The sequence below is a fragment of the Ochotona curzoniae genome, unplaced genomic scaffold, assembly GCF_017591425.1.
Source record: "Ochotona curzoniae isolate NIBS_2020 unplaced genomic scaffold, NIBS_Ocur_1.0 contig_3819, whole genome shotgun sequence".
In the NCBI taxonomy this organism is placed as follows: domain Eukaryota; kingdom Metazoa; phylum Chordata; class Mammalia; order Lagomorpha; family Ochotonidae; genus Ochotona; species Ochotona curzoniae.
Window position 1 is genome coordinate 19,751,403 of NW_024466004.1, and position 17,434 is coordinate 19,768,836.

A 17,434-nucleotide genomic window follows, 5' to 3' on the forward strand; every position below is an offset into this window, starting at 1 on the left:
GAGGCTTGACAAACACTGCTCTCTGTCTGTAAGTGGGCTTTTATATATATATTTAAGTTTACATTTCTATTTATGCTTATATTTATATACCTATAATAGAAATTTGTTTATTAAATTTTTATTTAAATTTATATGTGTGCATATATATGTGTATATATATACATATATAGATTTCTTTGCCCTTTGTGCTATTTTTCCTCTTTTCTTTGCCATCTTTCTCCCACTGTAAATTCACTGAGGTGTCGATATTCCCTAAAGGCTGAAGTACTTTAATTCAAAATGTTGCCATTAATCTATATTTGGAGTAGTAGTTCAAAGTGCTCCCAAGAATCCCTTTCTTGATACCTGCTGCATATAATAGAAATGAAAAGCATGTTGCTGAAAATAATTTATTCAAAATGCTAGTTTAGAATCAGAAGAAAAATTTTCAGTAGAGGGAGTAACATTGGATTTGGACTAGGAAGCCAATAGGGAGAACTAAACAGTAAGAGCTGCCTTCTTGCTACACCAGTCACTCAGACTGAATCCCAGTTACTATTTAAGTCACCAGGGCTGTAGTGATAACTGCAGCGTACAAGATACCTGCCTGGTAAGAAGGAAATAGGAATAAAGAAAATTCTGGCAGGATAAAGGAATAAAATGAGACTTGTTAGTTATGAGCCTGTTAATTTAGATAAGGTCATCAGTTTGTTTTGATGAAACCTAGTCTGGGAATATTGATGAAAATTGGATTTGGGAGACAAGTTAGTTTGATAGGAGCTTTCTGGTAAATCCTGCCGTAACTATAGCCAAGATACCTCCCCTGATCATTCACAAGATAGTATGGGCTAAAGTGCCAAAGAATATGCAGGGAGAAGGTGACCTGGCCAGTGAGCACCCTAGTAACCAAGTGGGACAGGAGTGAGTTCAGAGGGAGAGACTGGTGCCTGATGAGAAAGGCCTTTGAACCATGATGAAAAGTATGTACCCACATGAGCTGAGAGCCAGCAGTGCCAGGATTTGATTTGGCTGAAGTTACTCTGGTGGTAGTATGAAAGTCGTCTTGCATGAGTAAAGGATTAATGAGAAAACCACAATACTGAGGGCTGAGCAACAGGAAAAGTTAAGACATTTGGACGTAGGATGCACTCAGATAATGACATTTGTAACCAATAATAAAGTGAGTTTAAAAATTTGTGGAATATAGTGTTTTAAGCAAATGGAAAACTGCATCTTCAATAGAGAGGCTTAGCCCCGACCTGTGGGTAAGTGAAGGACACAGCAGAGGTGTGAGGCCAAGCAAGGATGTATGCAAGAGAAACAGGGCAAAGTAACAGGTGCTAAAGTGTTTCAGACTCAGCAGCTCCATCACAGCATTCTTTCACCTTTGAAATAGGGAACATTGGAAATGGAGTGTGAAAATATCAGCGTGATCTAGTTTTGAAAGGCTGGGATTTTATTTTTAAAGAAGCAAGGTTATTACTGCTTTTATGTAAGCCACTATGACCTTGAATTCGGGACAGACTAGCTGTCTTAATTGGTGAATACAGCACTTAGCAGTACAGCATTCCACTCACCAGAGCCAAGGATGGGCAGGTGGCGATGTGCGGCTGCCAAGACTGAGTCTCATCGGCAGGCATTGATGCACAAGGAAAAAAGGGAGTTGCAGCTGGCAGGAGATACTAGAGCATATTAGGAGGAGAGAAGGAAGTATTGCTTAAAATGATTTTTATATTTCTGTTATATTGTGAGTGGGTTTATGTGTATATAAGAATGTAAGACAGCATTTCCCACCTGTGTTTTTTTTAAACTACATTTATTTCATCTTATGATCTAGTTTCATAGGCTCTGGGATTCCCCCAACCCCTCCCCAAACCCTCCCCTCATATTGAATTCCTCCACATTGTTACAGTAGTACAGACCATAACCAGTCATGATTCCTCCATTGCAGGCATGGACCATGCAGAGAGTCCAGCATCTTATTGTCCAGATAAATTCAACAGTTTCATTGGGAAACCATCCCTGGTCTAAAAGTAGGGCTGGCAGAATATCATCCCCTCCAACGAAAAGCCCCTACACAATTTCAACAACAATTTACAACATCATGAAGTTAACTGACATGGTATTGAGTGACCAATATGTTAGAAAATGTGAGTTCTCAACCACATCCTGTAACTACTTCATTGACATCTCAATTATAGTTTATATACAACCAGCTGCTATACACCTTAAAATGGTTATAGGGTACTAAGCCGTCTCGTGTCTATTTTCATTTTTATATTTAGCAGCTTAAAGTATTCAAGTACGATTTCTACTGAACTACATGAAAGTTAGGACAGTCCAAACAGGTTTATACCTCAAATAAGCCATGCCTTGGTGAGGAGCAACTAATCTGTGTCCTACCTAGTTAGGTATATGGGAGTCCAAACTGACTATTTCCTGTCTGTTTTAAGCTTTCCTTATTGGTCTCTGTTTATCTGATCTAATTTTTTAGGGGGGCTTCCGGAGCGATCCTGGTGGTCATTGCAAGAGAATCTCACCTGGCTGTGATCAATTATCTAATCAGAAAAATATCACCTTATCTGCTCTTTATTCCTCAACTGCAGGGATATCTTGGTAGATCTCTATAGTAGAATTTTCATACAGGGGAAAAAACAATTAGTAATTCTTATTGAAAATCAATTATATGAAGTACCAGTATAATTAATATTTTATCAAATGTAGCAGATACAAGCATGATGCAAGTTTTTTTTTTTTGTGAGGTTGATAGATTTGAAAAAAAATAAATAGGGCAGTTTAACAGTATTTTTTGATGAACTTTCATTTAGAGAGTTAAAAATATAGAGGGAGAAAAGGATATGCATTACCAAAATATAACACTAGTTAAAAATCAGTCCTGAGTTTTTCTTAGCCTTTTGCTAACTGAGGAACTAGATTAGAATCAGATTAGGACAATAAATAGATTGTTCTATTTATATATTTCAGTCTGAATATATTGATCATTAATAACAGTCATACTGCCATTTGAACAATATTAGATTTTCATAGAAGTAAGTATGTTTACAAATAGGTTTCTGTTTGGATGTACACGTAGTCCTGGCCCTCAGTTGGCCCTTGAATCAGTTTGGTCTTACCTTTGGAGAGTTCATCTTAGGGGAAATCATGGTGTGCTTCGGTTCTTCCAAAACAGAACAGCCAGAAACAGTGTTATAGCTCAGTGAAACACTGTGGAGTTACACTTTGGTGTTGCTTTCTGTATGTCCTGTTTCCTTTGGTCTCTTTTCATCTCCTGTTCTTAAATCAGCATCCATCTCTGCATTAGTTCCTGAGGCTCCCACCTTAGTTCAGCCCTGCTGCCAGCCTGGGGGTAATGTAAGAAGGACAATGGGCTGCTTGTCACGGTGTAAGTTAGGACCTTCACTGTTGCACTAGCAAAAGAAGCATTGCTAAAAAGTACCATTGCCGGACTTCATCCTCATGTGACTTCTTCACCCTGTGGAGTGTTCTGATTCGACCCACACATTATGCTCCAGAGGGTATACCTTATGCACCTGTGCTTCTTGGATTTCAGGCTTGCTTTCTAAGTTTGTCACTTTGCTTCTGTAGCAGAAACTGATTTTTGCTGTCTTGCTCATAGCGTCATTCTCCTTCCCCTTCTTTTTTGGCTTTCTTACATTTGGATTCATCCACCAGCAGGCTCTACTGGTACCAATCTCAAAAGTACAGACACCTGCAGAGTATCTTAACACAGTATTGCTTGAGTACAGAAAGTCTCAGTTGCTTGTGAAAATTTTGCAATCAGCAAAGCAGATACTGTGGTTAACAGTAAGAGACTTGAGGTGTCATGTTCTGCACAGAAGCATCTGTTGTTCATCATGTTAGTGGCTAGTCAGTTGTAAGTTTTTTTGGTTGTGTATCATTTATGTTACAATAATTTGATATTGTTGGCTTGAGTTTAAAAAGTTTTTACTAACAGAATCTTTTGTGATAAGGAGAAGGTTGAGTGATACATCTAATGCATTATTTTAAAACATTGGGGGAAATGCCTTTGGGCATTTTCATGCAAAATATCTGCTTCTCACAAGTACCGTGTGGCTATTCAGTGGAAAATCCATCTGCCACCAGATTAGATCGCTTCTTCCCACCACTGCATTTGCCATTTTGTTCCTGGATCCTTGTGATGCCTTCTGCTCCTGCCCGCCGGTCTCCTCCCAGCGTTGCAGGCAGAATGATGCTGTTCCCGACAGTTCTTTGCTCCTGTGCTTCCAACGTTGTAGGACTCCTCCTCTTCCTCAGTGAGTCAAACTCCATCAGTCCGCAAGACCTTCTCTTTTCTTAAGCCTCTGTAATAAAGACCACAATTTGAAATTGACAACTTTATTAGTTGTGGGAATTTTAAGGAGTTTTTAATATTCTTTTAAGGAAAGTAAGATAACTAATTTGGATATGATTTTTTAAGTTCTTCCTGCAGTAAATGGTTGTTTCAAGACAAATATCTGCATTAAAAGGATATATTTCATATTCTCTGGAATTAAAATAGTATCTCCTCCCAATGGCTAAAATTGGCTCAGAGCAGTTTTCTCTTGACTTTTCATCTACTCACTTACTATTCTTTCTCCTTCCCTGCTTTATCTCTTTACACCTACAGTTGTTTCTTTGAATAGCTTTCCTAGCCAAAGAAACTGTCATTGTCTCGTTTCTCATCACAACTTAATATTTATAGAAACTTTCATTCACCTCAAGTATGCCTGACATGATTGATGAAGCTGCTTATGGATAGATGATTAAATAATTCTGATTACAATTTGGCTTCAAGTCCATTAAGTATTCTTCCTAGAAGATAAGGAAGGTTCCTTTATGGAAATGTGGTGGGTTTTTCTGATTAGTCTAAATTTTATTTTTGACAGAACCTTAACATTTTCAATAAATCTAAATTTCTCAGGTTCTGTGGCTTTTCTGTCAGATTTCTTTACTAATTGTCCATGTATGTGTATCACATTTCTTTGTAGTCTTTCTTATCCATTATTAACATTTATATCATATGTATTTACTTTGTAAAACATTTAAATGCAGTTCTACACACAAAGTAAAATGCTGAATTGTTTTCATAAAGTTTATATACCACGATTTTTATAAATCATTTTTCAGATAATTAATGGCATCATTTATATTTGAAATATTTCCTTCTTAAATTCTGATGCTCAGATATTAATGTATCATCATGTATGTTTGCCTTTAATTATAAGTTCATCTCAATAGAATTTGGATATTTGTATGAAAAGCATCAGGGAATATGAGTTTAGACTGTTAGCAAAGTTGATTTTTGTTCTAAAACAATGCAAGGAAAGTAGACCAGCAGACAGGCAGGATTTTGGGTTTTATGACTGGTTGGCATTTACACAGATATTTCCTATAAGTTTAATAAAAGGTGATGTGAAATTCAGAAATGTAATCTATAAGACAATCAGAGCACATTCTCAGTTTTATATGACCCCCGTTCTGCAGCTGTAATTTTCCTGTGTTTCGTGAAAAGATGTAAAGCTATACTTAATAATGAGGAAAGCAGTAACCTGAGACTTTGTGTTCATTTCCTTTTCTGCCAGGAAGGTCAGCCTTTTGAAATGAGGTGGAAATTAACATTTCTCCAGAGTTACTTCTGGGGGTTATCTCTTAATTCCAGAATTTTACTGCATTTGATAAATAGAGCAAATATATTTTTTATTTATTTGAGTGAGGGAGGGAGGTGATGATACTTCACAAATTTCAACTGCTATTGCACTTTGCTGATAAGGAGCGGAGTTTGTACCATTTTGAAGAGATTACATAAAATAGAATTGGAAAGCAAATTGTATTTACAAAAGATAGGCTGACGTTCCTAATAGGTGTTCAGAATAGACTATCCACTCTCATATTCTGCTTAGCTTTACCAGAAATAATTTCATTTCTAAAAGGACAAAATCTGATTGAAAGTAAAAGCATTCCCTCTCCAGACATTCTTCTAAAGGGTTTACATTAAATTTTCTTGATGGGCACACAGCAGTATTTTATGCTGTATCTGTTTAAACCAGTAATGTGCAAAACACAAATGTAAAATGTTTACTTGATTGCTTCATGAAACAACCATTAGATTACTAGATTTATATCTGCAATTTTGGAAAAGATGTTGCAATATGCTGTTCTGACAATAACTACCAGAGATGTAATGTAATACTAGTATCTGTTTCCATCTTGTTATCAAGGTAAAGTTGTTAAAATTCACAGTTGGTAGGTCAGAAAGCTCGCTTACCATTTCGTGTCATCTTGGTTTAGCACTGACCTAACAGCTACTACATAGTGTCAGAATTATCACAATGTCCAAGCTGCAGAAATACATCATGCTACCTGACTTACTGGGTGCCCTGTCTAGAATGAAGATATGTAAAGGCCAACAATTGTGAGCTACAGTGCGTTAAAAGAAACTTAATTTCTAATTCCTAATTTTTTTTCTTTTTCCTCATTCATTTTAGATTTTGGATTTAGTCAAGGGGACACATTATCAAGTGGCTTGTCAGAAGTACTTCGAGATGATACATAATGTAAGTGAAATTTTTTGATTTTTGTGGTATAATTCTCAGTCTTGTGTTCATTTTATCCAGGGTTTTTTGTCGCAACAGTGAAACTATTTCAGCTCTTTTCCGAAGAAAGGGATTTATTACGTGGCATTTCATAACTTATAAAATTCATAGAAAGGTCAGAGACTAAGCTTGGACTTCCCATTCCCAGGAATATTGTAACTAAGAACATCTACTTCATGAGACAGTCTTACATGGTTGCAGCTGGCACCTGACACTCTTTACGGTCAGTTAGCTTCTGTGAAGAGCTAGCTTGTAAACATTTGAGACTTTGCATCCATAGTGTCTCTGTCACAGCTGTTAAACTTTGCCAATATATTGTAAAATTAACCCCAGAAAATATATGTGAACAGACATGCCTGTGATCGTATTAGTAAATGTAAGTTAGTGGGCCAGATTTGATCCATAGCTGCCAGGAAGAATCAAAAGCTTGTGCTACTTTCCTTGCAGAAAATCTCAGCCTTCTCGTTTGTGACTGCCACCTCATGTTATTCTAATCTTATCCCAAGTGTCATGTTTATTTGCATGGCAAGTATGGACTCCATTCCTAGTGGCCAGGGAGTAAGGAAAATGTATTTGGTTTATATCATGGCTCCCCTTTAGTATTAAAGAGGTCTAATTAGAGTACTGGAGTGCTGAATGGCTGAGTTGGTTTTGAAATATATAAAGCAAGGGGGTTCAGACTCAGAGATCTACACAGAATGAAGCAAATTTCAGAAAAAGAAAGCTAGCTTAGATTAATACCCACAAATATAGAACTGTGTTGCATTGAAGAGTACGTCCTGTTAGAGGTGTTCACACTGACAGATTAAAGTCCTGTGCAGGCCAAGGGATCACATCTGCAGCTCAAATCCAGCCCCCTTTCCTGTTTGCCATCTGTGATCCTGGGCAGACATTCTTAACCTGAAACAGACGTCTGAATGGACTTTGGAGATCCATGCATTTAAAATAGTCACTGGGTATCTACGTGCATTTGTCTGAAGTCTGAAACTGGTGTTTAGCAATTTTCAAAGGGATCCATGACACCCCTCCACAAAAAAAAAAAAAGCTAAGTTTTATCTAGTCACTAGTCACTACATTTTTAAAAAATTCTGTTGCATAGATACAAGACTTCATATTTTTTGGAAAAAAATTTCGATGATATTACTAGTGACCAAAATAACCGAAATCTGTAGAACCCTGACTGTATGCCCAGCACAGCACAAAGTACTAGCAACACAGTAGTTCCTTTTATTTGTACCACCACAACTAGGAGCTACATTATTTCATTTGCAAATAAACCATAGAGAAGCTCGGGTCATGCTGCTGCAGAACTTGAATTTGAACCCAGGCTGTCTATTGCATTTAAAGCTGCGAGCCTAACCACAACTGTTAGTCTTCTGTGGTATCTGGTGCCTGGTTTGTAGTAACTACTACGTTTATCCATATATCCCTGTCTAGATTCATAAACTAGTTAAATGTAGAGGGAATTGCAAGAGTATCTTTTCATGGTACTTCATGGTACACACCTAAAAAGAAAAGCAGATCTAGCAGTCCGAGGTGACTTGTCTAGTCTAGCATAGCTGATTAATGGAAAATTTGGAGCCATTGTCCAGTTCTACTGAGTCCAGTCCTTTCTTCTATATGTAATTTATTTAAAAGATTAAATAATACTGTCATCAAAAATCCTTCTTGTTTTTTAGAGTTAGAGTGCCATCAGATAAGCCCATGCTTGGTTTGTTTCAGCACTGGTTCGTGGGATCGCAGTCCTGCAAAGGCTGCATCCAGTAACTTGCTTCAGCTACCAGCTTCAGAGTTTTAATTTTCTATATCCTCTTAGTCACTGGTGAACCTGTTTAATTAAAAGACTTTAGATTTTTCACAAAGTGAAATCTCTTTCCTTTTTACTAAGCAAGCTGAAAATTAGGCTTCAAATTGAGTTTGTGACACAATCATTGGAAAGGATTTTTTGATAGTTCAGATCTGCCTTTGTAGTATCTCCTATTGATTATTACTGACAGTATTGATACTATAGCCGATTTTTACACCTTACTTAGTTGCAAGTCTTTGTAGTATCTTCATTCATCTGAATTCTTACATATAGAATAGCCTAATTTAAACATCATATAAATCAATGAAGTAATAAAGGCTGTTTGTATCCACTAAATGTCTCAGTTTACATGTTTGGATGTAACTGTCTTCTTTTTCAAATTTAAACTTAGATTTCATTTTTATTGTCAGATTTCTGCCATCCTTACCCCCTGCAATAAAACTGTTTATTTTCCTAGGGCCTCTGTGATCAAACCTACTTAAATGAAAGTTTTGAAAATGAACCAGTTAATTGATACCATTTGCAGCAGCACTGTGATAGGTCCATATGGCTTTCTTGGTAATACCAGCTGCCTCATTATAAGCTGTCATTACAAAACCTCTTGATTAAAACCCAAATCTCCCATAGGTAAAACCAACCGCCTCCATTCTTGCAAAAATCTACATTTGCTGTGGCAGAAATATGAGGTATAGGTTTATCATGTTATGGTCGTTGGGTACAAAATGTGAGGATTCCAAGCAAACGCTCACAGGGATGCCTTTAGTAGATTTCAGTAGCAGGCCTGTTTGAAACCTGATTATCTCAGTTAATTCTGTATGGTCCATGTGAAAACACAAGGCCTGATGTAGATTACTGTTTTAATTTTAAATAATTTCTTTGGAAAGACTTTCTGTAGACACCAATTCCGAGTGCTTATTTTCCAAGTAGGTAAACATAATTTTTCACCAACCTATAAATTTCTACACATAAATCTTGTTCAAGCTTATCACACATTGTATTAAAGATTCATTTATTTATTTTTAAGAGTGATGGGAGGGAAGAGTTTACTCCCTTAATGGCCATAACAGCCAGCACTCTGCCAGGCTGAAGCCATGAGCTTCTTCCAGGTGTGCCAAATGGGTGGCATTAGCTCAAGAAATGTGGTCATCTTCCACTGCTTATCCTAGGCATATGCAGGGAGCTGGATAAGAAGTAGGATGGCCAGGATTCAAACCAGCACCCAAATGCAGTGCCATAGTCTTAGGCAGGTAGTGACTTTCTTTGCTATGCCACAATACCAGTCCCTTTACATAATCTTACATACTTACATAAGTATATATACTTAGAGTATGCTTCATCTTTGTAATAACTCAAGGGCTGGGACTGGCATTCTAACACAGCATATAAAGCTGCCATTTGTGTCTCTAGCATCCTCTATGGGCACAGGATCACATCCTGGCTGCTCCACTTCTGGGCTAGCTCTCCCTGCTAGAGAAACAGTGGAGGACTACCTAAGTTTTTGGGCCCTGAAACCCACATGGGAGACCTGTAAGAAGCTGCTAGCTCCAGATTTGGGCCTGGTGCCTCTCGGCCATTGCAACCATCTGGAAAGTGAAGTATGGATCGAAAATTGTCTGCCTTCCAAATAAAGAAATCTTAAAAAAAAAAAAAAACATGATCATAGTTATTGATCTCAATTAGAATGCAGGACTGGAAGCCCCCTTCATCCCACACTGAGATCACTGCAGCAGCTTCCTTACTCATTTCCCAACATGTACTCATTTTAGTCCTTTCTCTCCTTATCTGCTGGAGTGATGTTTAAAATAGGAATCTAGACCTGGCATAGTATCCTAGAGGTTAATGTCTTTGCCTTGCATACACCTAGGATCCCATATGGGCCCCTGGTTCATCCCAGAAGCCCCATTTCCCATCCAGCTCCATGCTTGTGGCCTGGGAAAGCAATTGAGGACAGCCCAAAGCCTTGGGACACTGCACCCACATAGGTGACCTGGAAGCAGCTCCTGGCTTCAGATTGGCTCAGCTCCAGCCATTGCAGCCACTTGGGGAGGAATCAGTGGATGAAAGATCTGTCTCTCCTCCTCTCTGTATATCCACCTTTCCAATAAAAATAAATTAAAAAAAAAAATAGGAATCTAATTATGTCAGCAAGCCCTTAGTGACTTCCTATTCTTTGAAGGTATAATGTAACCTATCAAGACTCCCCGACACTTGTCTGTGAACCCCACCTACAGTGATCCCTTACAGATCCTTCCCCTTAGATCTTATTTTGTGGCAGGATGAAAATGCCTCACGGAATGTTAGTAACTAGCAATGTACACAGGATTTTTAAAAAATCAAACACAAAGAAAAACATTGTCAGTAGTATGCTGATTAGAAAAAGAAACAAGGCACGCAGAAAAAAAATTATGCTAAATATTCCCAAATCTGGAATAAAGCAAATTGTATATTTTAGAGGAATAAAGGAAATTGTTTCTGGCTCTCGAGCAGAAATACATGAAATAGGGGATTTAGATATAGATTGAATTACATTTTTTTAAAAAGGAGACAATTTAAAAACATTTAATTGTTTAGTTTATGTTTTTCCCCTTCTTGGAGGGAAAAACACCTAAGTTTATTTTTCTTAAGGTGAAAACACACTGAATGGCTATCCTACATAATCAGAAGACAAAGAACCCAGGCTAAGAGAAAATGGAATTCTATTAAATGAAGGAAGCTTTTCATCATTTCATGTTGGTATCAAGCAATGGATTAGACCACAAATAGCATCACAGAGTGAGTAAAGAAGGAGAATTGCAGATCCAAGGGGAAAAAGTCAAAAATATAAAACCACACAGAGTCATGGTTCAAGTCTCGTTTTAAGGCCCGTGGCACTGTTGTAGTTTCTAACAAAGCAGTACTTACAGTGAGACAGGGCAGGTGTTACTGTGCAGTGCATTAGGCAGCCGCCGGGGTACCTGCATCCTGGATGAAGTGCTGCTCCCGCCTCTTGGGACCCCACTCCCCATAAGGAGATTCAAACCAGGCTTCTGGCTATGACCTGCTTCGTGGCTGTGGGAGGCTTTTGGGGGGTGAGGTAGCAGTTTGTAAAAGAGAAGTGGGGAGTGAGAGATGTCCTCTCACCTTTCATAGAAGTAAATAGATCTTTGTAAAAATGAGGATTAATGCAAATGTGTGTTTCTTAATTTAAAAATATAAAGACATTTAAATGCCACTTACTTGCTAATCTTTCAATGTAAGAGTATAATTTTACAACTGGAATTCAACTTCATCTTTGTTGAGCCATACTCATTATGTGCCCCATCAATCATTTCCAGTTTGAATTTCTTTCTAGTGAACAAGGAACTTAATATACCCAGAGCAAGATCTGTCTTTTCTGGAAATTCAGTCTTTTTAAAGCAGCATGCATTTCTTGACTCTTTCTAAAGCATTTAATTTAGATTTCATAGGACCAGCAGCTCTTCCTTTGTGCTTTCATATACCTTTAGTTCCCTCCATGACAGCCCTCTAAATGAAACTATTATCTCCATTTCAGATAAACTAAATTATTATAATACTGATATTAAGATCCGATATAAGTTAAACACTGAGTTATTCTCTGTGACAGTCTGTGTATTGAAAACTTTCATAACTTGAAACAAAAGGTTCTAACTCCAATATATTGTTGTTAGCACAAGGTTACTAAGTTCTTTTTATATGATGTAATGCAACTATTTATTATTATTATTATTGCAAAGTCAGATACACAGAGAGCAGGAGAAACAAAGAGGATGATCTTTCATCCATTGATTCACTCCCCAAGCGCCCTCAATGGCCAGAGCTGATCCAAAGCCAGGAGCCAGGAGCCTCTTCTGGGTCTCCCACATGAGTGCAGGGTCCCAAGGCTTTGGGCCGTCCTCAACTGCTTTTCCAGGCCATAAGCAGGGAACTGGGTGGGAATTGGTGCTGGTGGGATTAGACTCGGCGCCCATATGGGTTCCTGGTGTCTAGGCAAGGACTTTAGCCTCTAAGTTACCGCACCAGACCCAAGCAACTGTATTTTTTATAATCTTGAAAGCCAAGACTAGCTCTAGAAATAATATTTATGATGAAGATATCATGGTCACTTTGGTTGTGCATTTAACCTCAGCACAGATTTCAAAAAAAGACATGATCTGGTTAAAAGATCTGAATTTTAACTCAGAACTAGTTACTAGGTCAGCGCATTTTAAAAAGTTGTGAAACTTCATTAGGCCTCAGTTTATTTGGAAGAGGTTAAAATTAAAGGGTCCCTGAAGTCTTCAATTTCAAATTTTCTTTGCCATATAGTTTCATAAAACTATAGTTAAAATCCCACCATTGTTAATAATTATGTATCATAGAACATTCAAGAAATATTTTTAAAATAAGTTGCCAACTTTGTTTTAAAGTAAAAAAGCAACATTAAATCTATTCATAGTCATCTAGGCAGTCACTTAAAATACATCAGTGTGTACACTGTCAGTCTACTACACAGTGAAGTTATTATACAAAGTAACAACCTATCCAAACCAGAGAATGCTGAGCTATTACCAAAACAGACCCTACATGTTTGCTGGCCCACTCCACAGGATGGTTCATTTTGGACCATAACAGCAGCTCCTTTACCCCCTGCCAATCCATTTTACTCTACCTTAAGATTATGCACAGCTCTAAACACACCCTCTCCTTTCATAAGGGTTTTTAGTGATTCCCTGTAGCCTTAAGAATTAGGCCAGGACTACTTATCCTGGTGTTCAAGGCTCTCAAAGGTGTGGTTCCTGCCAGTCCTTCTGGCCTTGTTTCCTGCTACTCCTTTTTATGTGCCTTTCACACCAGGGTATGTGAACTACTTGCCTTCCTAGCACATTCTCTCTTCGCCACCTCCTGCGCTCCTGCTGCTTGCATTGCCTTTTCCCTCATCATTACAGCTTGTCATTGTCCCCATCCTTCCAGAGCCACCTCAGACAGCCATGTCCTCCCAGTCTCCCCTGATCCTCTCAGCTGGATCTTTTCTCAACTGTGGTGTTATTTGTAATACACCTTTGTCTGTGACCCTTTTCACTGCCCATTCTTGAGTGAGGCTTCTAAGTAGTTTACTTACTAGTAGGACTGGAAATTTCTTTAGATTCAGTTACTCATGTAAGCTGAAAAGCCACCATGCTGTAACAGCTTTGTGCTTGGTAAGCCTCCAGTTCATATGTACCATGGATACATTGGTTAATTCTCGGTTCAGCGGTCCAGGTACTTGTTAGTTATCTGCTGTATGCAAGGCTCTTCAGTGCAGCAAGATGTACAATGATTGGTAAGTAACTATAAGTATAAAGCAATTATAATGCTGTCTTAATTTCAAAAAAAAAAGTAAAAATACAATCCTCTCCCAAAAACACCACAAAAAGTAACTTTCAAAAGGAGGGTTGACAATAAAAATACCTAACTACAGAAGGTAAGAATTTAAGTTTGCTGCTACATGATGAACTCCAACCCTTTGGTTGAATGCGAAGACAGCAATTTATGCAGGAGGTTCACATTCACACATCAGAAGAAAGATTTTGGAGTCTTGCTGTTGTGATCTTGCCTTTATGTTGCATCTCTGTAGAACTCACCAAGAGCTTCCAAGCGTTTACAACTTTTAAGGAGTGATAGCAATAGAAAATGATTGACTGCAACACAAGGACAGGCAGCAGAGCATGCTGGTTATCAGAGGGGACCCTGCTTCTTCATTTCCTGTCTTCAGCCCTGCCACAGTGTGGCTGCGGCATGACACCGACTTCCATCGTCTGAGATCCCTCATCTGAGAAACTGGGAAAATACCGAGCCCTACCCTTTAAAGTCTGTTGTGGGAATTAGAACCATCTGCATGTGTGTTTGGACCACTTAGAACAATGTCTGGCACATTAGTATTTTCTACTGTTTGCTGCTGTTATTGTTTTTGTGTTCTATGAATACACTTTCGAATGCAAAGCAGGTAAAGGAGTGCTTGTTAAGCCTCCAAACATCAGAAATATTGTTAGGTTCATAACACCAAACAGAGTGAAGAGCAACAGGAAATGATTTTCAGAATTAGACATTAGTGATATTTTAGAAAAAGAAATCCTAAGCATATGTGCATTAAATCTCAGTGACAGTTACAACCAGCAAATTATTTTCTCTAAAAAGTAAAACCAAGATGAAGAAATTACATTAAATTAGCTGTTTTCCCTCTGGGTTTGTAGTATACTATGTCAGAGTGCCTCTGCCTGACTTACAGATAAGCTCTAAAATGATATCAAGAATCAGTATCAAAAGTGACCCAGGGTTAATTCAAGGTTACTTTTTTGGGAAAAAGCACCCTTTATTTAAAAGTAGGAATACAGTAATGGATTATACAGATCCCTGAGTATCACTAAACCTCACATAGCACCCATGAGTGCACACAAACACACCCCTATGTTTGTTTCCCAAATACATTACTTTGCCTTTAGTTCTTTTTTTCCCTAAGGGAACCAGTAAGAGTTAGTAGTGGTTTGTAAATCACCAGAATCGAGGGCACCTTGTGAATTGGAGATTCAGAGCTTAGAAAGGATTTTGCATTCCCTGTAGAATGAATGATAGTGTGTGCAAAAAGGGGTTAAATGAAATGTTTCATTTTGCGTTGATGTTGGATATGGTGCTAGAGCTAGATGGGGACCTGGAGGAAGCGCACACTTGGGTCTAGGTTATGATGGTTAACAGCTCCCTCTGACTGAAGTGGCAGGAGCAGTGGACTAATTACTACAAAGGACAATTCGTGTTTTAGGTATTAAATTTTGAATGATGACTTGGTACAATGTTGAAACACCCTTACAAGGGATCTTCAAAATATTTGTGGAAATGTACATTGTAATTCCATTTTCCCATGAATATTTTGAAAAGACTCCTGTATTTATGGCTTTCGTATAAATTAATGTGATGTCCTTTGCTTCCCTGTGCAGGTGGATGATTGTGGGTTTTCTTTGAATCATCCTAACCAGTTCTTTTTTGAGAGCCAACGGCTTCTAACTGGTGGCAAAGACATCAGGAAGGAACCTGTTCAGCCAGAAACTCCTCAGCCCAAACCAAGTGTCCAGAGAAACAAGGATGCCTCTTCTGCTCTGGCCTCCTTAAATTCCTCGATGGAAATGGACATGGAAGACCTTGAAGATTACTTCAGTCAGTGATTCCTGGATGTGCTAGCAATCATTTTTCACTCATTATCTTTCTTTAGGCTTTTAACTCTTTATTCTATGCTATCCCAATTCATCTACAGACTTGTCAAATTTGCAAGTAAAAAATATTTCCTTTTTTTTGTGGAAGCAAGATATAGTGGATAAAGAAGTTCCAGTTGCAGTCCAGGTAATTTCAAGACTGGTTAGAACTTCCAGAAACAGGACAAGTAGAAACATTGCAGCTGAAAATCAGTTTTAATTTTAACCCTATATGTCATGGAAATTTTGATTTAATCACTTACTAGCCCATTTTCATTAATAAATGTCAAAATGTATGTGGCTGCGTTTGGTGTGATTGCACATTACCTCAGTTTTAAATTGGTATTTCAGGATATCTGATATACTGCCAATCACAAATGAAAAATTTTAAACTGCAAATTTTCTCTCCTAAGCTGGCCTATTTTGGTTATTCTACATCAGCAAGGAAAAGCTGTTGGCTTCTTTGAATACAGCAAACTCCACTGAAATCAATTGTGAATTAGAAATTCAAGGAAAACAATTTGTATAGACAGTAATATTTTTAAGAGCTAGAAGAGTTTTTATGTGGTGGTCCCTCCTATCTGTAATTTTCCTTTCACTCGGGGGGCAGGTTCATAATGTACAGACATTTACTAAAGCAAAACACTTATAATGATGAAGTGCTGCTCTACCTTCCGAACAAAGTACTCTCCTACTTAATACCTTATCATTTCTGCGGTTGCCATGAAAAGGATTTGGCAAATTCATTAGCTTCGATCATGAGTTTCATTTACACAGTCTCCTTTCAATGTCAGAATTTAGTAGCTGCTTGTGGGTGATTACAGACCATCTACAGCAGTGTCCTGCTCTGGCTGCTTTGATCTGGAGGTAAGGTGGAGTTGATGAGCACTTGCTGAGCAATGTCCTGTAGATGCCCTTATCTATCTGATATCCTCCCTGGAGTCTGCCCATGCATCACGCATTCAGGGCCCTTAGAACACCAGTTTGAAACATAACTTTTCTTTACTCTCATCTTGGCTAGAAAGTATTAGTCTATTTCAGTCCACTTTTTTTTTTTTGGTAAAGAAAGTATTTGATTCCAGAGGAAAGAAGTACCAACTAACTAAATTGAGAAAAAAAAAGACACCATATTCATAAAACTGAACTATTGCCAAGTACCATGTTTCTAATCATGTGATAAGCTACATCAATGCAAAAAAGATTTAACCAAGATCAGATCATCAGAACCTCACAGTGTTAGCTGACTGGGTTTTCATTTTAGGTTCTTGAGTTGAATATTACTTGCAATAGTTAACATAATTATATAAAATACTCTGAATTTTACTTGTCTTTGCGAATTATTATAACCTAGTTCAGAAAGTAACATCCTGCTACAAAATACCCTATAAATCTCTCGCTTCTGAAACCACCTGCTATTCCTTTCATCATTTTCATTGCCAACAGAAATCTGACGGCTGCACATTTTATCCAGGAACTGCAAAACTGTAAGGCAAGTTTGTCTTAATATTAAGCCTCAGTGCTGCACAGAGATGTTCCGATGATAGAATTGAGTTAGCTGTACAAAGCTAAGCATAGCAATGTAGGTCTCCATTGAACTAATATGGAAATGTTAGAGGCAGTCACTGCTTAGTTCAATGAGCAAATCTTCTGACAGGATGACATACCTGGCAGCATTTTGCAAGGCTGTCTTTCTACTGCCTTTTGTGGAATCTGTGCTCCCATCAGCTAAAAGGACAGCACCATTAACTGCAGTGTAGATGTGTCTTCGTGCACTGTTATCTCAAACTAGTAGCCCAAGAGTCTGTGTCAAAAATGTATGTATGTGTCTAGTCAAA

The 17,434-nt window shown here is 38.0% G+C and overlaps 1 protein-coding gene across 1 annotated transcript in view; it reads left to right on the forward strand.

Annotated features, from left to right (window-relative positions):
- Nucleotides 1–15,627, forward strand: part of PRIM2 (DNA primase subunit 2) — a 270,527-nt gene extending 254,900 nt beyond the window's left edge. Inside the window, exons 13-14 of the mRNA XM_040983590.1 lie at nt 6,486–6,554; nt 15,348–15,627. Of these exons, the coding sequence (XP_040839524.1) occupies nt 6,486–6,554; nt 15,348–15,572 (294 nt within the window). The 3' untranslated portion in view covers nt 15,573–15,627. The remainder of the gene's footprint in view (nt 1–6,485; nt 6,555–15,347) is intronic.
- The last annotated feature ends 1,807 nt before the right edge of the window (nt 15,628–17,434 follow it).